Raw genomic sequence first — 27813 nt, forward strand, 5'->3', positions numbered from 1 at the left:
TCTTTTGACCATTTCAAATGAGAATAAGGTCTAGATATCACCTTGCCCCTGGCCCCTCACCCTCTCTTCCTTGTTTATATGTTTTCTTGTGCACCTTAGTTATGTGAGATAATTTTTTAATTAACAAACATTTATTAAATGTCTACAATGTGCCAGATTCTGTATTAAGCACTAGGGACAGAGAGGCAAAAGACAGTCCCTGCTCTCTAGAAGTTCATATTCTATTGGGAGAGATTGCTTATATCTACAAACAAGCTACATATAGGATAAACAGGAAATAACTAATAGAGAGAATGGTTAGAAAGAATGGTTTAGATAAGAGGTATTAGGAAGAAAGACTTCTTATAGAAGATGGGATTTTAGTTGAGATTTAAAGGAAACCAATGCATGAAGATGAATAATGGCAGCATTCCAGGTATGTGACTAGAGAAAATGACCTGAGCAGAAGAGTTCAAGGTCTTTTTTTCTGGGACATCAAAGAGGCCATCCAGTGTCACTGGATTTGGAGGAGTTAAGTATTAGAAGACTAGAAAGGTAGGATGGGACTTGGTTCTAAAGGTCTTTATACTCATTTTTGCTGGGTAAGATATTCTTATAGGGTTATAAAGCTATATGTTCTTTGCATTCTGAAATATGGCATTCTGAGTTCTCTGTTCTTTTTTTAGTGATAGCTATTAAGTTGTGATCCTGACTGTGGCTCTTTAGTTTGTGAATTCTTTCTTTCTGGCCATTTTGCAGTAATTTTTCTTTGACCTGGGAGCTCTGAATTTTGACTACTATGTTCCATAGAATTTTCATTTTGGGATTTCTTTTAGGAGATGATGGGCAGATTCCTTCTATTTACACTTTACTCTAATTCTAAGAGATGTGGACAGTTTTCTTTAAAGATTTCTTTCTTTTTTTTTTGTAATGTATTTAGGTAGTCCTGTTTTTAATGTAATTTCATATACATATTATATTATTTTTGTTATAATTTTTTCCTCAATCTGTTTCCTAAGCTGTTTTTATAATGAGATGACAAGTTTTCTTCTTTTTTTAGTATTTTGGCTTTTTAAAAATATTTCTTACTGTTTTATGAAGTCATTGGTATCTGGTTACTTCTAATTTTCAGAAGTGTGTTGGTTGCTTTGTTTCTTGTGCCAAATTGTGAATTGCCTTTTCTTTCTGTTAATTCCCAATTCTTCCATAGCTCTCATTTCTTTTTAATTTTTTCTTCTAACACTTTCTTTCAATTTATAAAAATATTTTAAAATCTAGCTTTACCTTGTTCATAAATTCTAGTTGAATTTTTCTCCATGCCATGTTTTTCTTTGAAGCTTTACTTGTAAATGTTCTAGAATCATTTTCTTCTGGGTTTGTGTTGTGAGCATCTCTGTCATTATAATAGCTTTTTATCTTATGATTCTTTTTTTGTTTACTTATTCTTCTAGCCTATTTCTTGATGTCAGACTTGATGTCTCTGTGCACTTCTGGAGATATGGCCTTGTCTTATTGCTGCTTTTTGGGGGTACTAAATGTTATTTTTTGAGATCTCAGGGATAGGCTGGAGGCTACTAGGCTTTCAGTGCATTTCAATTGGTCTAATTCAAGGTAAAGTCTCATTGCTATCCTCCTATTCTAAACTCTGCAAGTTCCTGACTTGTGTTTGCATCTGAGCAGCAGTGTAGTGTTGACTTCAGCTTAAATTAAGCTAGTTGGGAATATCTAATTGGTCAGAGTGACTGAACTACAGGCACCCCTTTGGGCTGGAGGCTATGACTGAGACCCTGCTTTTCTTCTGGGATCTGAGCCATACCATTGCTGCTCACTTCTGAACTTGCTTTTCTCTTGGTACACAGCCCAGGGACTGTGATTATGTCTCACTTTGGAATGCTGTTCCTGAGTATAGGGATCTTCTTTTGTCCTCTCTGCATCTGTGATCTGGTACTGAATAGTGGATGACAAAGCTGCCAGATAACACACATTCTGTTATAGTCCCTGAATTGGGTATGGGACCTCTTCTTGGCCAGATGCTTGGCTTTTCCCTGGGTGCTGGACTGCTTTGTAATCATACCTGGCCATTCTCCTTTTCAGATGTCCATTGACCCTTCAGTCTTTTCTCTTTGTACCAACCTCTGCCGAAAAATGACTCCTGATTTATTTATTATTATTATTATTTTTTTGGATTTCCCTATCACGATTTGATATGTGTATTTTCTAAATCTGTTTAGAGGAGTTTTGGTGGATAGCTTGCTGTATCTGCAAGGATGCTCTTCCTGCTATTTCACCATCTTGGCTTTGCTTTGTATAGCACTTTACAAACAATGAAGTCCTATGCAAGGTATCCCAGAAGTCTTAGTGCAGGTTTAAGTTGATGCTATTACTATTGCTAATTATTATTATTAATTACCAGTATTGCCATTTCTGTTATACCTTGCCTCTTGTCAAATAGAATGGGTTGAGAGATTCTAGGAGGAAAGGCCACTTCTAGGTAATGGAATCAGGAACCACTTGCAGAGGAGTAAGAAATTGAATTGGGCCTTAAAGGAAGGTAATGATTTGAATAAGTAGAAATGTGGGAATGATCCATTCTGGGTATAGAGAATAGTCAGTTCAAATACATGTATGTATTTGAAGATAGGACAAGATAAAGGAAAGGTTTATAGTCTAGTTTGCTTGTAAAGTAGATTGTATGAAAGGGAAGTACCAATTTATGCTATTAAAATAGTTCAAAAGAGAGTTTATACCAGTCTGAACTTGGAATCTTTGTAACAATAATAACAGCAACAATTAACATTTATAAAATGTGTTCTATATGCTGGGCACTTGGCTGTGCACTTTACAGTTATTATCTCATTTGATCTTTACAATCCTGGGAGGTAGGTGCTATTATTATCTCCATTTCATAGATGAGGAAACTAAGGCAGATAGTTTATATGACTTGCCCAAGGTCACATAGCTAGTAAGTTTTTGGGACTAGATTTGAACTCAAGTTGTAATGAAGGTTAAACAGAGGAAATAGATATGAGTGAGTACAGAAGTAGAATTTATAGGACTTGTTTAGTGACTTCAATAATTGGACAGGGAAAGGGGTGTGAAGGTCAGAGGTGAATTTGAAATTTCTGACCTTACCCGAATATTGTGTACCATGAGGTGTAATACATTATATTTTAAAATTCTTTTAAATTTTGTTATAATTTACAATGTTAAACCAATTTGTTCTGTTTGAAGATAAAGATGTTGATCTTATTAATTTCTGTTATTCTATTATTAATTTATTTCTTATAAGTTTCATTTAGCAAGCATTTATAAAGCACTATGTTATAAATCTAGAAATGTAGGATAGATCTAGAAAAGCTTTAGCTATACTATTATAACTATTTTTAATTAAATATTTTAAAATATAAAAAATTGAAAGGCTTTAATTATGAAACTGAAGATTTTGCATTTTATCCCAGAGGTAATAAGGAACCTCTGGAATTTCACCATGATGTTGTATAGTGGAAAGGATCCTAGGTTTGAATACGTATCTTGGTATACTACTTACTACTTGTGTGACCTTGGGCAGGTCATTATCAAGAGATGTTTTTGCATCTAAAATGAAAATACTCAGTTATATAATTTCTAAGGCCCTTTCCACCTCTTCAAATCCATTTTCTATAACTTTTCAAATATCATCCTTTTTCCCTTCAGTCATAAGGTCATAGGATTTATAGCTGAAATGAACTTGAGTTTGGGGCAGTTGGCCCATTTTCCATGATTTTAGAAAGATTTCAAACAGCAGTTAAATAATCAAAACTGCTAGTTCTTTTAGTACCCTGGAATGAGGTTTACCTTAGTAGACTAGAACGTGAATGCGTTGATAATAATGCTGCTGGAACAATATGAATTTTATGATTTAAAAGTCTAGTGCCCTCTCCACTATACATACCATGCTGTATGTCATTGGGTACTGTTTTCATGCTCTTATTCTCTCCTCTGGTATATGTAATACTTAAGGAAATTCCCACCCCTGACATGTGCTGACATGTTTCTTCTCAGGACCAGGAGTAGTCAAGATGCTTACTTTATAGGAGTAGTGCACAGGCACATCTTTAAGAGCAAGTTAACTGCATGGTTCTGAGGAAGAGAAGAAACTTCAGATAAGTAAGTTTTTGGTCTTTCATTATAAGCATTTATATTTAATTGATATTTGCGAATATACTATTAGTTTTTTGCTAAAGAATCTAAAAAATGCTCTCCATACTTTTTCTCCTACTCTTTTATTTCTTTTTCTTTATTATTATTTTTTTTTATAAAAACCCTTACCTTCTGTCTTGGAATCAATACTTGGTTCCAAGGCAGAACAGTGGTAAGGACTAGGCAATGGGGGTTAAGTGACTTGCCCAGGGTCACACAGCTGGGAAATGTCTAAGGCCAGATTTGAACCTAGGACCTCCTGTCTCTAGGCCTGGCTCTCAATCCACTGAGCTACCCAGCTGCCCCTACTCCTTTATTTCTTATGCTTGGGTTGAGACTGTTCAGAAGAGAAACTTTTTAAAAAAATGAATCAAGATGCTTTTGGGAAAAGAAGTACAGAGAACCCTAAGACTTTAGGGTCTAATTTATTCAAAGGCATGAGTTATCTTTATGTTTCTTTCATAGCTTCATATGTCTTTCCTCCCTCCCACTCCTATCACCTTCCATTTTGGGAATGTTTTTGAAAGAAAAGGCAAGGTTCTTTGGTTAAGTTCTTGAGAGGCCACCACAAAATGAGATTGGAACATATTTGAAAGAACAGTGAAGAAAGCCATTCATATCCAAATACTGAAAGCAGCTTGTGATTCAAGTTAGAGGAATGATGACTTTTTCATGGAGGCCAACTTTAGCTGTATCTGGTTCAAATAGAATTGACAAATATACGCCTTTGTGTTTTTCTTAAATGTAAAAATGAACCCTTTACATGTACAATTTCTTAAATAGAATTCAACAAATTAAGCAAATCAGTGTGCAACGTAATTTGAACTCTACTATTTGCCTGCTTATTGTGACTTTAATCACTTGATGCCTCAATTTTCTCAAATGTTTTTATCAAAAGTGTTAAATTAGATGATCTCTATATGTCTTTTCTAGCCATAAATCCTATTATACTGTGAAGCAATGGCTACCCAGAGTGGCTTGAAAAATAGTACTACTTGTGGCTTAAGAAATTTTGATTCATTTCTACAAATATTTGTTAGACATCTAGTATGTGCAAGTCACTAGTCAACTGCTGTTTAAGAGACATTTCTAACTAATGAAAAAATCCTAAGGGCTAGATGCCCCTATATTTTTCCTTTCTTCCCCTCTTATAGTTGGACAGTGATAGTCTAATTGCTGAACCAGACCAGAAGACTGCAGATAGAAATAAACTTATTCAACAAGTGCCCATATTCACATTGACTCATGAAGGGTTCCAGAGAAGCAAGTACATAAACTGTTTTAGAAAGAGCATTGAATCTAAAGGGAAAACAATCTTAGGTTTTAATCCTGCTCTCATTGGATCTTGGGCAAATTATATAACCTCTCTGAACCTTAGTTTCTCCCCATAAAATGAATATATTTGTAATCTTGACATTCTTAGGTATAATGAAAATAACAATAGTCATTATTAATATATGTTATGATTTTGAGAATTTACAAAACATTTACCCTGTAACAATCACATAATACAGTTTATACAAGTATTATCATCCCCATTTTACATATGAGGAAGACAAGTCCCAGGGAGATATGAAGTATTTTAACCAAGATTATATTGCTTGTAATGGAGACAGAATTTGTACCCAAGTATCTTGATGTCAAGTTCAGTTGCCTTTTTTTAAACCAAACTGAATCTCTAATAAAGTGAGATAAATGATATTATTTATTTTAAATGGTTTATAAATCGTAAAGTGCCATATAAATAAAAAATTTTATTAAAACAGAAAAAAAAACCCAACCAACTTTTCCTGATTGGAATTTGGTCATGTTTACCTTGTTATAATGAAGAGAGTAATAAATAATAATAGCCAAACTCATCATGTGGGTCATGGGATCAAAGATTTAGCATCTAAGATACCTTTGAGGTCATCTGGTCCAGTCCCTTCATTAGCCAGAAGAAATAAAGACTGAGGCTTAAAGATGTCAAATAATGGGCCCATAGCCTATGGTAGTAAGTATAAGTATCAGAGACAGGATTTAACCCAGTGTCTCTGACATGAAGTCCAATGGTTCTTCCAAAACTTCTCCCTCTCTGAAGATCTATGTAGTAGAAGTTTTTAATGGAACATTTGTAACTTTTAAACTAATTATCAGCATTCTGAAAAGTACATCATTGGTAGTTCCTAAAGCTTTTGAAAAGGATTTTAATGAACTTAAATTTTGATCAAATAATATATTACTGCTCTCTTTCACACTTCTGTTATAGGATTATAATTACTTTTTGCTTTACATAAGGAATATGACTGACAAAAACTATTTGTCTATTGTAAATGAGGGTGATGGTGGGCAGAGTATATCACTCTTTTGTAGAACCTAGCTTTGTGTTTTAAACTTGTGGTTTTAGCATAGAAAAATAGCATACCATAATGGCTGTGGTGTGTGGATAGCAGAAATTAAGTCCTGATCTGCCATTTATAGGTTGTAAGAATTTGAACAAATCACTTAACCTCTCTTAAGTTTTACACTTTCTTCCTCTGTAAAATGGGGATAATAATAATTCAAGAGTTCTTTTTTTTCCAATTCCAATAGAGATTTTTTCATAAAACAATGGAGTCTGAAAAGGCTTAAAATCCATCTCCAGACTCTTTTAAGGTTCCTTCCCCTTCCCAGTATCATCATCCATCTATGTTCCTTTTGGTCACATTTCTGGGATTTCCCATATTGAGGGAGAATTCTGAGCTGAACATAGTGTGGAAGAATCCCATATTGGATGTATTATAGAGACTGGGCAGGCCAGAATGGCAAGAGGGGTATAGGGAGATGAATTTCTTCCTTGAATCCCAGGATCACCCAAGCTAATCCCAAGGACCAGTACATCCAGGAATGGTAGGAAGAAAAGACATCCTAAAACTGGGACCTGTTTGAGATAGGTAATGCATTGCTCTTTCATAGAGTGGGCCATGCTTGCAGTTCTACTTCCTGTTTGTAATTTGGAAGAATAACCTTCCTTTCCCTCCCCCCAGGGGTAAAAAACGCCAAGGAGCAGCTTGCTCCCCCTGCCACCTGGACAGGGAGTTAAGAGGGTAGAAGCTCTCCTCAGATAAAAGCCCTTTAGGAGGCCAATTATTGCCTAAGGTAAACTCACCCAGGCTTCCAAGGCAAGCATAGAGCAAGCACTCAACTATTGGCAATGTAAGGGAAAGAGGGATTTATACTTTCCCAGCTTGTTTGGAGAGTGGCTCCAAGGATTCCCAGCTTGTTAGTAGCAATCAGCAACAGCAACAGCAACAGCAATCAGGAGCAGCAACAGGAGCAACAGCAGGCAACTAGGACCACCCAGGGAGTTAGCAGCAGGATACAGGATTGACAAGCTGGAGGGCAGGGGGGAGGGGAGGAACGACTCCGAAGAAAGTTCTCCGTAGCAGGGACTGGAGAAATATGTTTTCTCAAACTAATCTACTCAGAGAGAATTGAGGGTTCTGAACCATAAATGTAAGATTTAAATTAATGTTCAATACTTCAAGTATTAATTTTATAAAGTTTGTTATGTGACAAAACAAAACCATGTGACTTAAGTTTTTCTACCTGCTTAAAAATCCCTGCTCCACCAAAGCTGAGACAGGAAGGAAAAAAAAGCAAGAGGCGGAACTCCACCTAATTTATACGGTGTCTACGTCAACATGTAATGACAGGAAGTGAGTAGGGTGTTGGGGATCATAGTTTTTAGGGTAACAGATTCAACTTACACATGATAATTTTCTTAGTATTTTACCTTAGTACTCCTAGATATATTATAGTTTTTAAAAAGTAAATGTTAAAATTAATAAGAAGTTGCCTTGGTGTAAGGGGAAATCCACTGGATTTTATCTGGGAAGACTTGAGACTTCAAGAATATCTCTACCTTAATGAATCTCAGTTTTGTTTTTTCTTTAATTGGTAAAATGTGAGTGGGACCATTAACTTTTTTTAAACCTTTACATTCTGTCTTAGAATTAATACCAAATATTGATTCCAAGACAGAAGAGCAGTAAGGGCTAGGCATTTGGGATTAAGTGACTTCCCTGGGGTCATATAGCTAGACCATGTCTGAGGCCATTTTTGAACCTATGACCTCCTGTCTCCGGGCCTGGTGCTCTACCACTGAGCCACCTAACTGCTCACATTAATCTTGATAATATATATCTCACTGGATTATTTTGAGGGATAAGTGAATAATTAGTTCTAGGAATACATTTGGTGTTTTTAGTCACTATTTAATGGCATCTTTGTCCCAGAAATGTTTCTGATCTGTAGGAGCACATCCATTATTCAAGAAGCATTAAGTTTGTAAAATATTGCGTCTGCCCAGGTAAAAATAATACATAGTATTATATAAATGCACTAAAGAGTTATAAAACTAAATATTTTATGTGAGATCCAAGGAGGAAAGTTGTTACCAACCAGGAAGGATCAAGGAAAGCTTTGTGGAAAAGGTAGTGCTAGATGGAAGCATTTAAAGATGAATAGGAATTAAAGAGGCAAAGATGGGGAAGGAAGACATTAAATATAGACAAAATCTATTGTAAACCTGTATTTTGCATCTGCTAACAAAGTTTTTGAGACTAGTGTGCTACTGGCACTTGGCCTTATCATTCCTGGAGATATTATTTGTATAGTAGATGATAGGTCAAACCATTTTTTACTGTGCTTGTGGATAACAGGTAAATAATAGACTTATTTCTTAGTGGAATATCAGTTTTAAAAAACCAAACCACCTCCTCAAGCCCCAGGTTTTAGAGTCAGGAGAGAGATCAGTGCTAATGAGGTAATTTGGTTTGTCTATTTCCATGATAAGGATAAAAAATGATAAAGGCTGGTATAAATATATAAATTAGTATTTTAATTAAAGCCATGCTGATAGATAAAGTCATTAGACCACGCGCTTGTAAGAATTCAAAACTGCCGCTCGCGCCATTATTGTCTCCCGTCTCTTCCCGAGTCTGCAGGCCAAGAGGCCACTCCCCCCTAACCCAGGAGATTTAAACTATTCAGTGTGGAGATGTAGGTGTTCCCACACCCAGCCGGAAATGGAAACCTGTTGGACCACGGGAAATGTAGTTTGATAATTTCCACGTGTCCATAGAAAATATATATACTTTTAGATGGCATCTCCCAAATTTCACTTTTACACATCCAATTGCCAGTTTTTATTCTTTTCACTTATTTTATAGGAAAAGTAGAGAGAGCTTCTTGGCTTTTGGGATTGTAATCATCTGGTTTTGATTTATCAAGTCAAGAATCTGATTTGATGGAAATGGAGAAGAGTAGGCTCCATAGCATTCAAATTAGGCTCACTTGCTGAAGCAGTTGGAATGAGAACTCTTTGAGTTTGGGTAATGTAAAAATGAGGAAATTTATTTAGTTTCTCCTCACAACAACTCATTTTTTTGTTGGCAAATGCCTTTCCAAATTAGTGATTGTAGGGAGGGGAAAAGGAAGCCCAAGCACAAGATTTATGAATTTTATTAAAGAATATTTTTTATTGCCATGTGAAGACAGAAGTAGGATGCTGTGGGCCTTCAAATCTGTACAGATTTAGATAGTGAAAGGGTAGTTACTTGGAATGAGGTGGTGTGGTTGGCTTGAAGTTAAATTTCTGGATTTCCTTTTTAATAGAAAAAGCCTTATCTCTAGTGTGTATTAGACCTGCGACCTCCTTTTTGTTGTTCCAAGAGAGTGATTTAGATGAAGGAAAAGATTTTATCTATTATTTGCTTTGGGATCTTTGAGCATAGAGTATGGATAGACTGTTACGATTCCTGATTTACTTAGGACATGGTAGGAACTTATTATGTCAGCTATTATGGGGTTATTGGAGGTCTTACAGGGGAAAACTGGGGGTTAAATTAAATAGTATCGGGGTTCTGAGGAAGGGTAAGTAAGAGACAAGACAAGACAATAGACTGGGATTAACAAGTTGGGGAAATACAATTTAGAATGGGTTTGGCAGTTGGAGGCCCAACTGCCAACACAGATCCACCTAGCCAGGGAGTCTGTAAAACTAACCAGTGAGTAGACTGACAAAGGTTTTATAAACAGGGTTTAATTCAATGAACTATAGTTCGAAGGAAGGGAAAAGGGTTCTGTTCTATCAGTCTATGGGCAAGCCTCAGGGTCAGAGAATGAATTCATCTACACTAAGCACTATAGCAGACAGGGAACAAAGAATGTCAGGAATGAAACTAGGATCCTCACTGCTGAGTCCTGTCAAAATCCAGTGATGATACAGCTTTCTCAGGTCTTCAGCCAGTACTCCTTCAGTTGGGTAAGTCAGGGAGCTAAACCAACCTGAGCTGACCAGCAATGCAGATTAGGTTTTAAAGTCTCAGCCAAACCTCCCACAGGCAGATGACTTTCTTCCTTCTGGATACCAGGATATTAGGGTACACACTCCACTTCCTCTGAGGTCTCCCAGGGGGTCAGTTACAACTCGTTCCCAGCCAACATGGAGTCCATCTCAGAGAGAGAAACAACACTTTCTGCTTCCCTATTCCATTTAGAATTCTCTAGCCCTGCTTGCTAAGCCTCCTAAATAACTAATTTTAAACATCTTATTAATTTATCTTACAACAGAGGCCAGATGGAAACTTTTTATTTATAAGGTATTGGGAAAAGAGAAAAGACTTGGCTTTTGAGGCAAAAACAAAAAAACATGGGACAATTGACACTAAATAGGATTTATGTTTTTTTTTTTTTTTTAAGCCCTTAACTTCCATCTTGGAATCAATACTCTGTATTGGTTCTAAGGCAGAAGAGTGGTAAGGGCTAGGCAATAGAGGTTAAGTGATTTGCCCAGAGTCCCATACCTAGGAAGTGTCCAAGGACTGTCTCTGCACCTGACACTGGTCACTTGGCTGCCCCTGGATTCATGTCCGTTGTTTGACAGGTGTCAAAGAGTCTTGTGTTGTTAAGTGAGGAATTAAAGTTCTTCTGTAGGTATTTATATTTTTCTCCTTTTTGGAATACTATTTGTGAAATGCTAGGCTTCAATATCCAAAGAGCCTAACAAGGGGAAAAGACTTTCTTTACTATATATATATATATATCTTTACTATATATAATTACATGGAAATGTACATATTCTTGGATAGTGTAAAATTACACTATTATTTTTAGAACACCCTTTATTCAATAGCTAGCAGCATTGATTCATTTCTGTCTCAGAGTAAAGAAGGATGGGAACTTACAAAATTTTAAGAAACAAACCAGATGTTATGGAAAGGATGGTAGCAGTAAAGATTTTGTTGGCCTTGCGGCAAAACTTTATATCTGGTTTTCAGGAACAAAACTGGAAGATCCCAAAAGCCCGAGGATCTATCTCAAATATTATTACTGTTTTTACTTCAAATGATTTGTGATTTTGTCTCCCCTGGCACAAATTACATCCCTCCTGCATTCGGTATATAATTTGTATGATTATCATTACCTGGTGGCCAGCCTGGTGGTGAGCTTCTCTCTGCACTTAACACAAACACCTAAAAAAAGGAGACAACCCATTATCAGGTCTATACCTGAAGCCTTTCCAGTTTGATAAAAACTGTCAGATCTTGTTCTTTGTTGTTATAGCCTTTGAAAACCTTAACATCCCTTTATAAGTATCTTGCACATAATTGGTATAATTTTAAAGCTGGAATGGCCTGTGGAGGTCATCTAGCGTGTCTTTTTTTTTTCTTTTTTACCTTCCCCTGCATGAGTGCCCATTTTAAAAATGAGGAAAATGAGGTCTAGAGAGACTTAAGAGACTTGTCATATAACTAGCTAGTTAGTAGCACATCTGTCATTGGAACCCCAGTGTCATGAATTAGGCTGGTGTTTTCATCACAGTACACTTCCCATAAACCTAGTAAAGGTGTAGTGATGTGGCAAAAAGAAAGCTTAATTTGGAATTTGGAAACCTGACAAAGTACGTTTGTGTTCCAAATAAAGGCTATTCTCTCTCCTAATAGAGAAAGAAACACAGAAGTGACTTATCATGAAAGTATTCTATAAGCCATCTGAACGAAAAAGGAAATGGATGCATAGAGAAAACAAACTACTGGCCTATCACATAGGCATGGTTGTGGTGATAGGAGGCTTTAGTTATTAGAAATCAACTAGAGCTTTCTCAGCCCAAAGCAGAGTATCTTTTATAACAAAGAAAGGCAATTTTGATAGGGGAATTCAGCCTGGAAGGGATGGGAAATTCTCAGGAATGAAGAGGAAAAAGGATGAGTTTTCTGAAGAGAATGATGTAGATGTACAAAGACCATATCAGGCAAGTTAAGTGTTTAAAATACAGGATGTCCCAAAAGTCTTAAAAGTAGTTTGCTCTGCCCCTTGCTTTTTTTCCTCCTTTTGTGTGTTGTCTCCTCTTTTCAATTGTAAGTTCCTTGAAAGCAGAGATTCTCTATTAATTCTATTCCCATCTTTTAGCACAGTGCCTGGCATATAGTAGACACTTGATGTTTATTAGATTGGATTAAGCTATTAAAGAAAATTTGGCACAATCCTATAAAATTGTCAGAAGTGCTAAAGTTCAGAGTGATCAAATGCTGGCTAGGAAAGCTATGGTCAACAGAAAGATTTTCTAATATCTATTTTGGGGCAAAGAGGAAGATCAAAAAGACTTAGTTTAGAGAAGACAATAGAGAATGTGGCAAAGCTGCTCAATCTAATCTAGCTTTATTTAAATTTTTTTATTATCTTCTTTCATTTTTCTGTTACCTTCATTTCCAAATGTATCATATATCAGTTAAGCAAAACCAATATGTTAGTGATCCAGATTGTATATGCAGTGGCCACACCCATAGCCCTTTCACCTCCACAAAGAATGGAGAATGGTACATTTTCTCCTCTCTTCCGAGTCAGACTTGTTCATAATTATATATAGTGCTTAGTTTATTGTTTTTTCCATTTGTATTGGGTGCTTAATTTTCACCGCCAAGGAGAATGACCTTTGCAATGGAAATGAAAAGTTACTAATAGGAAGTTGAAATATTCTCCTTGTTTTGAATAAGAACTCCTATTTGTCCTTGATGAATTCAAGTTGCATAGCCCATATGAAAAAAATCCCTTTGGGTGCTGAAAGAATTGGTAGATGATATTTGAGGTTGATGAAAAATGAAAGAGGATTCATAGGATTGGAAAAGTACCATTATCCCACTTTTCAGTACAGGAAAGGGAACAGAGTTTGCACAGTATAGGCCACTGAACTTATCCTTAATTCCCTGGAAAATCTGTAGGATAAATCATTAGAAAATGGAGAATGAACATTTAGAAAAGTAGTTATTATAGAGACAGCATAGTGTCACCAAGAGCAAGGCACATGAGACTAACCTTAGGTCTTTTCTGGATAATGATAGCTAGCTAGCATTTATAGAGTGTTTTAAAGTGTGTAAAGTGCTGTACATGTTCTCTTATTTGATTCTCACAAAGTAATATCACCTTGTGACATAGGTGCTTTTATTATCCCCTTTTTACAGAGGAGAAAACTGAAGCTGAGAGAGGTTAAGTGACTTGCCCAGCGACATGCAGCTAAATAAGCATCTGAGGCAGTATTTGAACTCAGTTCTTTTCTAACTCCAAATCCAGTGCTCTCATTTTTTTCTCCCATATCATAGAAACATCTTTATCTTGGAAGCTCATGCCACCCCTGGACTACTTATCACACTAGAAATATCCTCTGCCCCTTCAGCCTCTCCTTCTGATTGATCTTCCCAGCACTTCCATTTTAAGCATATCTACACCAGCCATATTTTCATTCTTCTCCAGGGTGCTTTCCTGACTCTCCAGACTTTCTTTACCATTACCCCAGGCTAGGTATCTTCCTTCCCAGTTCTCTTCTGTTTTGGGCTTTCTTTTATATGATGCTGTATTTTCTTCCCCTATTAGAATGTAAGCTCCCTGAGGCAGAGACTGCCAGTATTTATGTTTGCAGTGCGTAGCATAGTGCCTGGCACATATTAAGCACTTAATAAATGGTACTTGACTTGACTAGATAATAACACAATTATATTAATTAGAACTGGATGAGAGGCTAGACTTAGCCTGAGTAGTCTCCCCCCCCCCCTTTTTTATTTAGAATATTTTCCCATGGTTACATTATTTATGATCTTCCCCCAACCCTTTCCTCCCTCCTCCAGGAATCCGACAAGCAGTTCCACTGGGTTATACATATCATTGTTCAAAACCTATTTCTGTCTTAGTCATATCTGCAGTAGCTCGATCCTTTAATATCAAAACCCCAATCATATCCCTATCACATTATGTGATCTATCACACATTTTTCTAACACATTTCTGTTTCTACAGTTCTTTCTCTGGATGTGGATAGCATTTTTTCTCACAAGTTTCTCTGAATTGTCCTGGGTCATTGCATTGCTGCTAGTAGAAAAGTCTATTACGTAGACGTATCTGTCTCTGTATACAACATTCTCCTGATTCTGCTCCTTTCCCTCTGCATCAATTCCTGGAGGTCTTTTTCCAGTTCATATGGAATTCCTTCAGTTCATTATTCCTTTTAGAACAATAATATTCCATCACCAACAGATACCACAATTTGTTCAGCTATTCCCCAATCAATGGACACCATCTCATTTTCCAATATTTTGCTATCATAAAGAGCGCAGCTATAAATATTTTTGTACAAGTTTTTTTCTTTAACATCTCTTTGGGGTACAAACCTAGCAGTGGTATGACTGGGTCAAAGGGTAGGCATTCTTTTAAAGCCCTTTGGACATAGTTCCAAATTGCCCTCCAGAATGGTTGGACCAATTCACAAGTCCACCAGCAGTGAGAATAGTCATTAATGGTTCAATGTCAGCTTAATAGTTCTTCAGTGGAGGGCCTCAGGGATCTATGCTTGACCCTGTGTTAGCATTCTCATTAATGATTTTTATGAAGGTGGAGATGGTATCCTCATCATATTTGCAGATTCTACATTTGGGAAGGATAGCTAACATATTGACTAGCATTTTCATTGGTTGTCCTTCATGATCAGAACTCTCTCCTTCCTAATCTCCATCTTTTGCCTCCCTGACACTTCAAGTTTCAGTTAAAGCTCTAGGAGACTTTCCTAGTCCTCTTTTAATTTTGGTGTCTTTCTTCTCAGATTATCTCAAATTCTACATATATCTTATTTGTATTTATTAATAGTTGTTTATATGTTGTCTGCTCCTTTGGATTGTGAGTTCCTTGAGATCAAAGACTGATGACTTGACTTTCTTTTTATTTCTGTGCTTAGAATAGTACCTGGCATATAGTAACTGTTTAAAAGCGCTTTTTGACTTGATATTTTCACTTAGACAAGATCTTAAGTGTTCTTATCAGGAGAGATCTTTGATTTGACTCTAGCAAGATTATATTTGATAAAGATAAATATAATTACACTTGGGTTTAAGAAAATCAACTTCTGGGTTTGGGATAAAGGTAGGAACATTTTAATAGTTTATCTGAAAATAATTTGGGTTTCAGTGAACTCTTAAATTCAATATGCGTCAGTGGTATAGTATAGCTGCTAAAAATGCTAATATGGTCTTGGGCTACATGGTCTTGGGCCAAGAGGCATAGCAAAGAGATATATCCCTTCTATATTCTGCCATAGTCAGACTACTTCTGGAATATTATGTTCAACTCCAGGCACTACAGTTTAAGAAAGAAATGACTAGCTAGAGGGTGACCAGAGGAGGGTAACTAGAAAGTAGAGAGCTTTCAGTCCATGTCATGTTTAAGCAGTGATGGGCAAACTACAGCTAGTGGGCCAGATGTAGCCCCCTGAAATGTTCTATTCGGCTGCGCAACATTATTCCTAATCTGATGAATACAATGAGTAGGATACAATACAATGAAACTTCAGAAGAGTTGCCTTAGAAACAGACTGACAGATGAGCATTTCCTTTCCTTTGGCCCCCTCTTTAAAAAGTTTGCCCATCACTGGGTTAGAGGAATTGGGAATATTCAGCTTGGAGAAGAGAAGACTCAGGATGGGCATTAGTATAGCTTTCTTTAAGTATTTGAATGAGAAGCATAGTGGCTTATTAGAAAGACTGATAAGCTTGGAGGCACAGAACTGAAGTTAAAGTTCCCATTCTGCCTCTTAATTTCTTGATGTCTATTTTCTTTCTTTTAAATGAAGGGATTGAACTAGCTGACCATATGACTTTTATGAAGTTGAAAATGGTGTGCTCATCAAATTTTCAGATGATACATTTGGGAAGAAATAGCTAACACATGAAGACAGCTAGGTAGCTTAGTAGATAGAGTGCTAATTTGGGAGTCAGGAAGATCTGAGTCCAAAGCCAGCTTTAGATGTTTTCTAGTTGTGTGACCCTGGGCAAATCACTTAAACTTTATTTGCTGAATCCCCTGGAGAAGGAAATGGTAAATCACTTAGTATGTCAAGAAAACCTTATGTGGGATCACGAAGAGTCAGACACAACTGAATTACTGAACAACAATGAGCTAACACATTGGGTAGCATTTTTACTTGTTGTCCCTTATGGTTGGAACTCTCTCCTTCCTAATCTCCATCTTATATCTTCCGGACTTCTAGAATTAGAATTCATTAACTTGAAAAATAAGGATAATTCTCTAACTAGATCTCCTAATGGAAAGGAATAAGTTGGGACAGGCTTCCAAAAGGAGGTTTTTTTTGAGATGGGACTTTGCTTTGCCTTTTTATTGGGGGACAGTTGTTATTAGGATACTTTGTTTCATCTTCTGTTTTATTCTGGGAATTATTTTGCCTCCATGTATTTAGCTTATGATTTAAGATATGTTAAAAACATGTTTAGGCATGTTAGAGGGAAAAATTCTACTAAAATATGAGACTGTGTGTTCTCTTTTCACCCTCAAATGCCACAAAAGCCTGAAGAAGGAGGGAACTGAACAATCAAAAATAGAATTTTGGTTCCAAATTCTTGAACAGTGCCATAAATTTTTCTGCGGATGATATATTTTCCTATAGTAGGGTATGTGGCATGGTAGCCATAGAGATGGTGATTCTTCTACCAGGAACATATGAAGACTGTGTTTTGAACCTTGAATGAACCTTAGACATCATTTAGTCCAACCTTTCCATTTGACCAGTGAGGAACTGAAACCCAGGTAAATTAAGTGACTTGTCATAGAGGCAATAAGTAGTAAAGCCAAGGTTGGAACCCAGTTCTTTGATTCTACATGTGGTGCTTTTGGCACTTGAGGTAGTAAAGCTACCTAAAGAGTATTAGATTTGGCATCAGAAGATCTAGGTTCAAAATCTGACTTTGCTACTTACTGTTCTACCTCAGGCAAGTCACTTTACTTTTATAGATATGTCAAGGAGTTGGACTAGGTGATCTTAATCCTGTCCAGTTCTGGAACTCTGACTTATTGACCTCTTACTAATCTTGACTAGCTCTAAACTCAGAATGTCATAACTAAAAGAAACCCCAGAAATGATTTAGTCCAGTTCCTTTATTTAACAGAGGAGGAAACTGAGGTCTAGAGAGGAGAAACAACTTTCCTTAGATATATAATGAGTTAGTGGCAGCATAAGAACTTAAATTCAGGTTTCCCAAATCTCTCATTTAAGAGCTTTTATTACTGTACTCTGCCATTTCACTGAATCATCATGCCTTCCAAGCTGGTATAGGAACCAGGCAGGTGTGTCTGGCCTGCAAGAAAGACTAACCTTTCTGACTGTATGAATAAATTTTATTTTTCTGATTTCATTTGTATTCTCTTAGCTGTGTGGTTTTTGGATTGCTCAAGAATGCAGAGCAGTTGGACTTTAAGCTATAGTGAAATGTTGGTTTGGAAAAGACTCAGTATTGCAAGTTTATTTAAAAATTAGAGGGGCTTTAGATCTGATTAGTCTCAAAGCACTCGTTTGTTATCTTTCTGCTATAACCAAGTCCTTAGTGGGAAGATGATTCTAGGATTGACTTTAAATTCTTCTGTCTCTTGTGTAATTTGTATTTTTAGTTGAGGGAAGAAAAGTTAGAAGAGGAGAAAACCTCTGAGGATCTGATCCACAAGCTCTTACTGGAGGATATTGAAGCAGGGAAAAGGAAAATGGAAGAACTGCAGAAAAAAGATGAGCCATTAGTACTCGTAAGTAATTCCTTTTAATAATAATAATTCACATTTACATAGTACTTTACCATTTATAAACTGTTTTCCTTATAGCCTTTCTTGATAAACTTTCCTAAATTGACCTATCACAGCTAGCCTAGGTGATGGAATATTTTTTCTTAGTAGAAAGAGAAATTGAAAATAAGTGACAGTGGGGATGACAGAGGGAGCAGTGTGATGAAGGAAATGGTATGGAATGGGATTACTTGAGCAGGTAGAGGGATTAGCTTTGGTAAGGAGTAAAGCAGCTAAATGGCACAGTGAACAAAACTGGGCCTGGAGTTAAGAAGACATCTTCCTGAATTCAAGTCTGAATTCAGAAACTCACTAGCTGTGTGACAGTGGGTAAGCCACTTAACTCTGCCTCTTCCCTTCTCCAAAGATTTGCCAGGTAAACTATTCTTTGTTCCCCTGATTTAGTTATAGTATCACAAAGAATAGGATTTCTTAAGGGAAGGCAAGAGGGAGAGGTTAAAAGTAAGAGGTTATGGTTGGATAGGGGAATTTCAGAATTCTTTAACATAGAAGTGGTGCATTTGTGGGTGATGTCAAGATCAAGGGTATGACTATCTCTGTGTGTGGCTAAGGTAGAGTGGAGAAGTAGCTTAACAGTGGAAGAATAGGTTGAGAAACTGAGTGATTAGGGCATATGAGGCAGAGTCATTATGAATGTTGAAGCCCCCTAGTATGAGAGTAGGAGTTGAGGAGGAAAGAAAAATTGTGAGCCAGCAAATTCATTGAGGAAGGAAAGGGAGTGGCTTTAAGATCTAGAGATAATACCAGGATTTTGATTAGGTGGTACATATGAATAATATGAACTTTAAAGGAAGAGAGGTTCCTGAGTAATGGAGGAAGGAGGAGGACCTGAAGGTGATGATGAAGAGCAAGAAGCATTCCAACTCCCACACCAAGACCATTGAGCTGAGAATCAATGAAGGTGCAGCCAGTACTGAAAATTGTGGACAGGGAGGCTAAGCTTCAGTAATAGCCAGTGGATGGAAGGAGTGGGAGAGGAAAAGATTTAAGATAAAGGGAAGTTTGTTTCTTATGGAATAACCATTAGAGAAGGCATTAGCATTAGTAGATGGACTAGGTAGCCTTTTGTTGGAACTTCTTGGTGGGAGGATTGAAGGGGATAGGAATGAGGAATTTATATATGGGGTCAGTAATAGGGTTTGAATGGTGACGTCCAGAAGTTCAGAATCACTGGGATGTCTGGAGTATTACCAGTTGTCAAAATGGCTATATATATATATGTTGTTACCATTTATTTCACATTGCTCCCCTTTGTGCATTCTAATTTCCAGCCAAACTGCCTTGCCTTGCTATTTCCTGAACTCTTCATTCCATCTTGCTACCCTCTGTGCTTTTACATTTTTGATCTACTTACCCGGCATGTATTTCCTCCTCACCTCTATGTCTTAGAACTTGGGCTCATAGTTGAACCTTAACTTCAGGGAGAAACTCAAGTGCTGTATTGAACCTATAGCACATATACTTGAGGGGGCTGCTCCCTTCCCCCTCACTATGTGTGCCTGGGGACAATTCTCACATCACCTGCCAATGGGAGTGCTTCCTCCCTCCCCTGTCTGGGGTAAGGTATGGGGCTCACATACTGCTTGAGGGTTGCAGTTTGGGTATTTTGTCTTTAAAAGGTTTGCCATCACTGCTCTAGTACAACTGAAATCTTTCCTGATCCCTCAATTGTTAATGTGCTATCAAATTATTTATAATTTTTATCTGTGTGTATTTTGCATGCCTCCAATAGAATGTATGCTTTTTGAAAGCTAATTTTTTTTGGATTTTTTAGTCTCAGGGATTTGATAATGAGCTTATGACTCTATACTAGTGGCTGTTGAAAAGTAAGTGATTTGAATTTGAATAGGATCAGTCCTGTGTGATCTGCCAGATACTCCTGGAGTTTTAGCATTGTAGTTATAGTATTAAATGTTGCTCTTATCAACAATAACAATAGCTTACAAGTATGTGATGCTTTATGATTTGTGGGGTGCTCACCTTTCACCAACCTTGTAAGGTACATTTACAATGTAAAAACTTGATGATCTAACAATAGCAAAGGCCAATATTCCCTACCCACTAATAAACACTTAACCAGCATCCCCACCCATATCATTCTCTAGCAGCCAGGGCTGCACCATCTTATAACACAGAGGTCGGCAACCTTTTTGGCCGTGAGAGCCATAAACACCACATTTTTTAAAATGTAATTTCGTGAGAGCCATACAGTGCTCACAGTGCTACTCCTGTAACAGTGCCTGAAAAAAAATTGACTTTATGGCTCCTGCAGAAAGAGCCATACGTTGCCGACCCTTGTTATAACAGAATGCAACTCCACATCCCAGGAGCTCTTCCTTTCCCCTGATGCCACAGTGATCCAAACTCTAAGCAACAGAAATATGCAATAGCCACGTGGCAACATTCTGTGCTGCAGCAATGCCGAACCTGGACTGAGGAACAGAGAGAACAAGCAGGACGTGTGTCTGTGTGCTTTATAACAAAACTTAAACTTCCACCATAATCTTCATCTCATCCTGGTGCTATGGAAATCCAAACTTCAAATAGAAGAACTTTGTTTAAGCTGTGATAGCTATAAGAGCTCTGTACCTACCCTTGAGCCAGAGAACTGAGAACAGAGAGAACAGGATAGGATACATGTATTGGAGGACTATGTGGCAGTTCACTAAGCCTGGGGGAAAGAGTCTGGCATCTAGCTGCGGTTAGTTCTCCACTCCTTTGAGTCACCTCCCCAAGTCACTTGGTAGAGAAACCAAGGTTGGTGAGCCATGAATCGCCCAACCTGTGATCTAGCTCCCAGGGAAACCACTGCCAGAGGAAAGGAAGTCAGAAAGTGAGCAATTCATTTTACATTTTGTGATATTCTCTATTTCTAGCTTGGTCTTAAATTATTTTTTTTTCCATAGATCTGACAGTTACACTATTCTATACTATGCTATACTATACTGCACTATACATCTAATTTACTTATAATTTCCTTCTTTATGTTTAAGTTGTTTACTCATTCAGAATTTATCTTGATACAGGGCAGGGGTCGGCAATGTATGGCTCTCGAGCCATAAAGTCAATTTTTTTTCAGGCGCTGTTACAGGAGTGGCCCTGTGAGCACTGTATGGCTCTCACGAAATTACATTTTAAAAAATGTGGCGTTTATGGCTCTCACAGCCAAAAAGGTTGCCGACCCCTGAACTAGGGTGTGAGATGTTGATTTATAACTAATCTCTCCCATAATATTTTCTAGTTTTCCCAGCAATTTTTGTCAAACAGTGGATTCTCGTCCCAAAAGCTAGGATCTTTAGGTTTATTATACACTATCTTGCTGAGGTCATTTACCCATTGACCCTCCCCTCTGTCTCTTAGCCAGCACCCTATTGTTTTGATGACCACTGCTTTATAGTACATTTTAAGATCTGGTACTGCTAGGCCCCTCTCCTTCACTTTTTTCCCCATTATTTCCCTTGATATTCTTGATCTTTTGTTCTTCCAAATGAACTTTGTTTTCAGTAAATAATTTTCTTGATAGTTTGATAGGTATGGCACTGAATAAGTAAATTAATTTGGGTAGGATTGTCATTTTTATTATGACATGCCCATGAGCAATAAATGTTTTTCCAATTATTTATATCTAGTTTTAATTGTGTGGATCATGTTATGTTTTAAAAGAGGTGAGCCAATGTTAAATTTCCAAGGTTGAACTAAAAATTATAACTGTGTACTTTGCTGAAAAGAGGATCTGCTCCTTTGCTGTAGGACCTTAAGCTGGTCTGCAGCTATGGAGTAGCCCAAAATAGAGCAGGGTTGGAGAAATTGTGAAGCAAAGGAGAGGAATTAAGTGTATTTTCATGCTAAACTTGTTTTATACAGTGCTTTTGATATGTACATAGTTTTCCTTTAATACACTATAACAAAAATGCTAATTGAAGCATTGTTCTTTCTAATATCTCTATGTCCATGCCACCTCTCTGAAATATGCCAGATTAACCAGACCCCTTTGCCCTTTCATTCTCAAAAAGAATACTGCTGCTGCCATTGTTGTTATGATGTGTCAGTATGTGTTTTGTGTAACTATGCCTTAAAATTATATTCATCTACCAACTCTTTGTCTCCTGAATATCCCCACAGATGGCTTGATATATAAAATGAGATGCCTTAAGATCAGCCGCTGACCTTTGTAAGTGATACACATATTGACTAAAGCAAAGATTAGAGGCAATGTGCTTTTATAGAAAGGGTTCTGGACTTGGAGTCAGGAGATCTAGGCTTGAACATAAGAATGGATAGATGCTGCTTTGAGCATTTTAGGCAAGTCTCTTCCTTTCAGCTCATTTTTTTGGTTGATGTAATTTAATTAATTTATTTTTTAAAAAACCTTTACCTTAAAAAAATAAAAATAAAATAAAAATACCCTTTACCTTCCACCCTAAAATCAATACTATGTATTAGTTCCAAGACAGAAGAGTAGTAAGGGCCAGGCAATGGGAGGTGGGGTTACACATCTAGGAAGTATCTGAGGCCAAATTTGAAACTAGGACCTCCTGTCTCTAAGGCCTGGCTTTCCATCCACTGAGCTACCCAGCTGCTTCTCTTAGTTTAATTTAATTTTTAAAATTTCATGTAGTCAAAACATTTTATAACTTAAGATTTTGTTGGGCATGAATTTTGTTGTCTGTATGTTCACAAAGACTAAGTGTATGATAAAGTCTGGTTTCCATCTCAGAGTTTAACAGTAACAGCCTTGAACCACAGAAATGTCTTGAGATTGCTAATTACAAGTCAGGAGTAAATCAGAGCAAATAAAACTAGACCTTCTTTTTTCTCTTTAAATTTTGTTTTATTTTTTAATTGAACAAAAATCTACTTTTGCTATTTCAAATCCTTTACTTCCAGCTCCTGAAGCCAAGCAAAACAAATTCCCACATTGTCTGTGTCCAAAATTAAATGTCTCAGTCTTTTCCCTAAGTCCTTCACTCTCTCTCAGGAGATTAAGTATAAAGCTAGATCTTTGTACCAGTCACCAGAGGTGGAAAAGAGACAGCCTGAAACTAGAGTTCCTTGTGAAGACAGTTTGGTATGGAAGGAGCACTGTCTTCGTAGTCAGGAAGCTTGAGCTCCAGGCTTAGTTTTTCAATAATTAAGTTATCACCTCAGCCATGTTACTTTGCTTTTCTGGATCTGTGTTTTTTTTATTTGTAAAATGAGGGGGTTGGATTAAATGAGCCTCTGGTGTTAAGTAATTCTATGAAAATGATCACAGGAGGTCTGTCTGTTGTTATGGCCTGTTAAACTGTGACTCATTCATTTATAATATCCTATTTGTGGTTTCTATGCCCATTACTTGGGATGTGTTTTAAAGAAACATTTGTTTCTTAGAATTTTGTAACTGCATCTACTGTCCTCACCTTGGGGAATGGGAATAAATCAATGTTACTTGCTTTAGAATATACTTGGGTTTCCATATTTCTTACATTGTTAGGGTCTTTTCATATTGGAAATCTGTTCTCCCCTTTCCTACAGAATCTTGAGGGGGAAAAGCCACAAATATCTTTCTAAAACTTTTGATTCTTACTCTAAAAATATAACTCAGTTCCATTCTGGTGCTAACCAGACAATTTAAGAGGAAAATCTTCTTGGAAAGAAGATTGATGCCTTTATCAGTTTCCTAGGATCTTGTGTTAACTTTCTTGTTTTTACTCCTAAAACTACCCAAGAAGTGTGTGAAGGAAATTGTCTCTTCCTCCCTCTCCTGTGTCACACACTGGACCTCATATCCTTTTGACTGGGAGGCCAGAACTGTGTGAAGGAAATCATTGAGTGAATTGAGTCATGAGGATAGAATGACAGCCAGAAAAATGTAGCAATGGAGTCAAGAGATCACTAGATAGAGGGCAGGGCACTCTTCTCTGCAATGTCCCCTGGACTGCCCTCCGGGTGTCACAGGCAAAATAGAAAGTCATAGTTGGCTCTCAAGATGTGACGTATGAGAGTTAGTGGACGGAGAGAAGGCTTAATAAACTGAGGCAAGAGCAGATTTCAGGCTTTTCTTTCCTGGGTTTTTGCTGACTAGACTTGCCTGTGTAGGATGGGAAAGGGGCCTTAATGGTGGCTGCAGATTAGCAAGCTAAATGGAGCAACAAAGAAAGTACCTTTTATAGTCTTCATCCAATTTTTCCATCTTTTTTTCCCCTTACTTTTTTCCTACTACTTTTGATTAATGAAATTATTAATTGATGTCCAGTCTCATAGTTTTCACTCTTACAGAAGGCCATGCTGGACCCAAATGACTCTATATATACTTAGCATCATAGTTGAGACTTCTACATATCATTTTTGTTGCCTACCATTAGATAAATCAGGAACCATTCTGATATCATATTCTTATTCTCTTCAACCAGTTCTGAATTTAGAGATCCCAAAGTACATACTTGGAAGTAGGGAGGTAGCAGGTAACAAACCCACAATAGAGATGCAACTTCTTATACAAAATTGGAAAACTGTCTTTGGAGCTACCTCAATGTCATATTACCACAATCTAGATGCAGATTTGATGTACCATACACCCTTTCTCTAGCCAACTGTAAAGGACATCCTTTATTAAATATTTTAGATTTATAATACTCATGGATTTCCTTTTTCCTCTCTATTGAGGATCTTGGAGGCTTTTGTAATCAAATGAGGGAACTGAAATGGATGGGAAAGACTGACCAAACTTTTCCAATTGCTTCAGGGAATGATGGAACTTATCATCTTATCTTAACTTTTCTCAGTGGCAGAACAAAATAGAGAGACTCCTTTAATATGCAGGTGCTTCTTGGTTGCTATGTTGTCCTTATGGTTTCTACCAGAAAGAGCTTATGGTTTCTGGTCTTTCCAAAGTCCAGAGGTACCTATAGAAGACTTAGTGTAACTCTGTACTTGGCTAAAACTCAGAAATTATTCTAAACTCCTTAATATTGTCCCATAAGCAAGTTTTTTACCCTTTACTGTTGAAATGTAAATAATTCAGTTTAATCCTAAACTGTCTTCAGAAAATGCAGTTTGCTGTTATTTGTTTCAATGTATTTATTGGTAATACTCAATTTTGCAAATTTTTTGATGTTTGAACACACTAGTGGTATAAGAACTATCTGAGTAACACTACAATTTTTAGATTGTTATGACTTGTTTTTTATTTTAGGGGACATATTGTATTTTTGTCATTTACTCATTTAATCTGAAAGAATATTTTTTGTCCCCAAATACTTTATGTAAATGTCACCATTTTTCTACCTAAGACTGCTATAAAAGTGGGGTTCTGAGTTCTATTTGAATAATAAGATCATAAATCTAGAGCTCTTAAGGGTATAAAAACCGAGACCTTAGATTAAGGTCATGTACATAGAAATTAACAGAGGCAATATTTGAATCTAGGTCCTCTGGTTCCAGAGTTAATGCCTTGCCCACTCTATACTTTATCTTTTCTACAGTATAGGGGATAGTTCTTACTAGTGTAGATTACATTTACATAATGCTTTATATTTTCAGAGGCCTTACAACATCACTATTTATAATAACTTTTGTCCCCATTTTTCAGATGGTTGATTTGAGGTTCAGGCTCTTATTATTCCAGGAGTAATGTTCTTTCTTCTGTGAGAATTTGAAGCTTTTTAGATATGCAAATCTGTAGCATTCTAGGAACCTGTTAAGGCTGATGAAAGATCTGTTCTCTCATCAGTTTACTTGGACACAGAGGAGATCCCTGAAGGGGAGAAAAAGTTGCATCGTTAAGTTCAGATGATAACCTGGGCTCAGGTCCTTGTTTCTCTTGTGATCTATGTCACCTTGTACTAATGATTTTGCTTTCTCAGTTTTGGACCCTGAACCTGAGGTGCCAGCAAATGTCTGATTATAAGTCCAGTGCTTTTTCCACAATATTCCTTGCAATTTCTGTCTGAGGATAAGAAATCTGCCGTTATTGATTTTTGTGTAAGTTACTCAGTCAATTGGGAAGCAGTTATTTACCACTTATTATGAGCTTAGACACAAATTTAAAAGTTTAACAGTTCTTGTCCTAAGTGAGTTTATGTTAGATAGGGAAACAACAGATATGTTAGCTATATGCAGAATAGATTCAAGATTATTAGGGAGCAAGCAACAGCTGTGAGCTTCTTGAGAGAAAGTATGGTTTTGTTTTTTTCCTTTTTCATTGTTTAGTACAATACTTGTGTAGAGATACTTAATAAATAAATGCTAATTGACTAAGGGATCAGGAAAAATCTTATGTAGAAGGTGATGCTTGAGCTGAGTCTTGCAGGAGACTAGGGATTCTAAGATGCAGAAATGAAGAAGAAAGTACCTTCTAGACATAAGGGCAGCCAATCTAATAGAACAGTGACAGAAATGGAGTAAGATAGTGATGTCTGACTGGCCCATAGGTATCATGATAAGGAGTGATGTGTAATATGACTGACTGGAAAGTCAGATTGGCAGACTGTGCTCAGAGCTTTGCTATGGGGAACATGATGACTCCATTAAGTGTTTGAGGGATATCATGCATGAAAGGAATTAGACTTGTTCTATTTTCCCCTAAGGAGAAGATCTAGGAATAGAGAGTGGAAGTTGCAAAGAGGCATATTTATCTTTGATATCAGTGAAAACTTGCTAACAATGAAAAAGTGTCTGAAAGTGGAATAGGTTTTCTCCGGAGGCTGTTGGATTCTTCTTTCCTAGAGATCATTAAGTAAAGGCTGGATGACCACTTGCTGGGTATTCTATATAGTTGGATTTCTTGCAGGTTTGGGTTAGACGAGATGGATGCTCAGGCCTCTTTCAACTCTTAAATTGTGTGATGCCTCCATTTCAGATTTGGGAAAAACCATAACTTTATAACTCTGCAATTGCTTTGTGACATTGTATTCTGGAAAGAAAGGGGGAAACTAGTGCCTATAGAATGTTTGGTACAGGAGGAAAATACTAAGATGGTGATCTTTAAAGGGAGAAGCAACAAGGGAGTTTTGCATTTGGTAGATGAGAGCCTACCAATTTCTCACTGTCTTAAGACTAACCAATATGTTAGGGAAGTGCCTTCTGGTCTAGATTTCCACTCAACCAGGAGGGTAATGGGACATTTTTTCACATGCAAAGGAAATATATTGTTATTTTAGAGGGGCAGCTAAAGTTTAATGAAAGTTGAATGGATTTAGTTAGACCAGAATCCAAGTTCTACAACTTACTAGCTTTGTGACTATAGATAAATCATTTAACATTCTCATTTACAAAATGAGGATAGTAAAGCAATTTCTACTTGCTTTGGATATGCAGTCTTCTTTGTGTGAGCACAGATATCCAGTAGTGCATATAACAACCTATCTACATCTATGCCCTTTCTTCCTATGCAATTCTGTCCTTCTGTAAATCCTTCATAGAGGATCTCTCACCGAATGTGCTAGTATCATTATCTAATAGAAAATAATTCTTAAAAATCTGAGCTTGGTTTATATCCTTTACACTTATAAATCTATGTATACCTTCT

At 36.9% G+C, this 27813-nt stretch overlaps 1 protein-coding gene across 1 annotated transcript in view; it reads left to right on the plus strand.

The window, feature by feature from the left end:
* Positions 1 to 27813, plus strand: part of RNF169 (ring finger protein 169) — a 111605-nt gene that overhangs the window by 57448 nt on the left and 26344 nt on the right. The window contains exon 4 of the mRNA XM_044668143.1: positions 18120 to 18248. Coding sequence (XP_044524078.1) covers positions 18120 to 18248 — 129 coding nt within the window. The remainder of the gene's footprint in view (positions 1 to 18119; positions 18249 to 27813) is intronic.

This window comes from Gracilinanus agilis, chromosome 3 (assembly GCF_016433145.1).
Source record: "Gracilinanus agilis isolate LMUSP501 chromosome 3, AgileGrace, whole genome shotgun sequence".
In the NCBI taxonomy this organism is placed as follows: Eukaryota; Metazoa; Chordata; class Mammalia; order Didelphimorphia; family Didelphidae; genus Gracilinanus; species Gracilinanus agilis.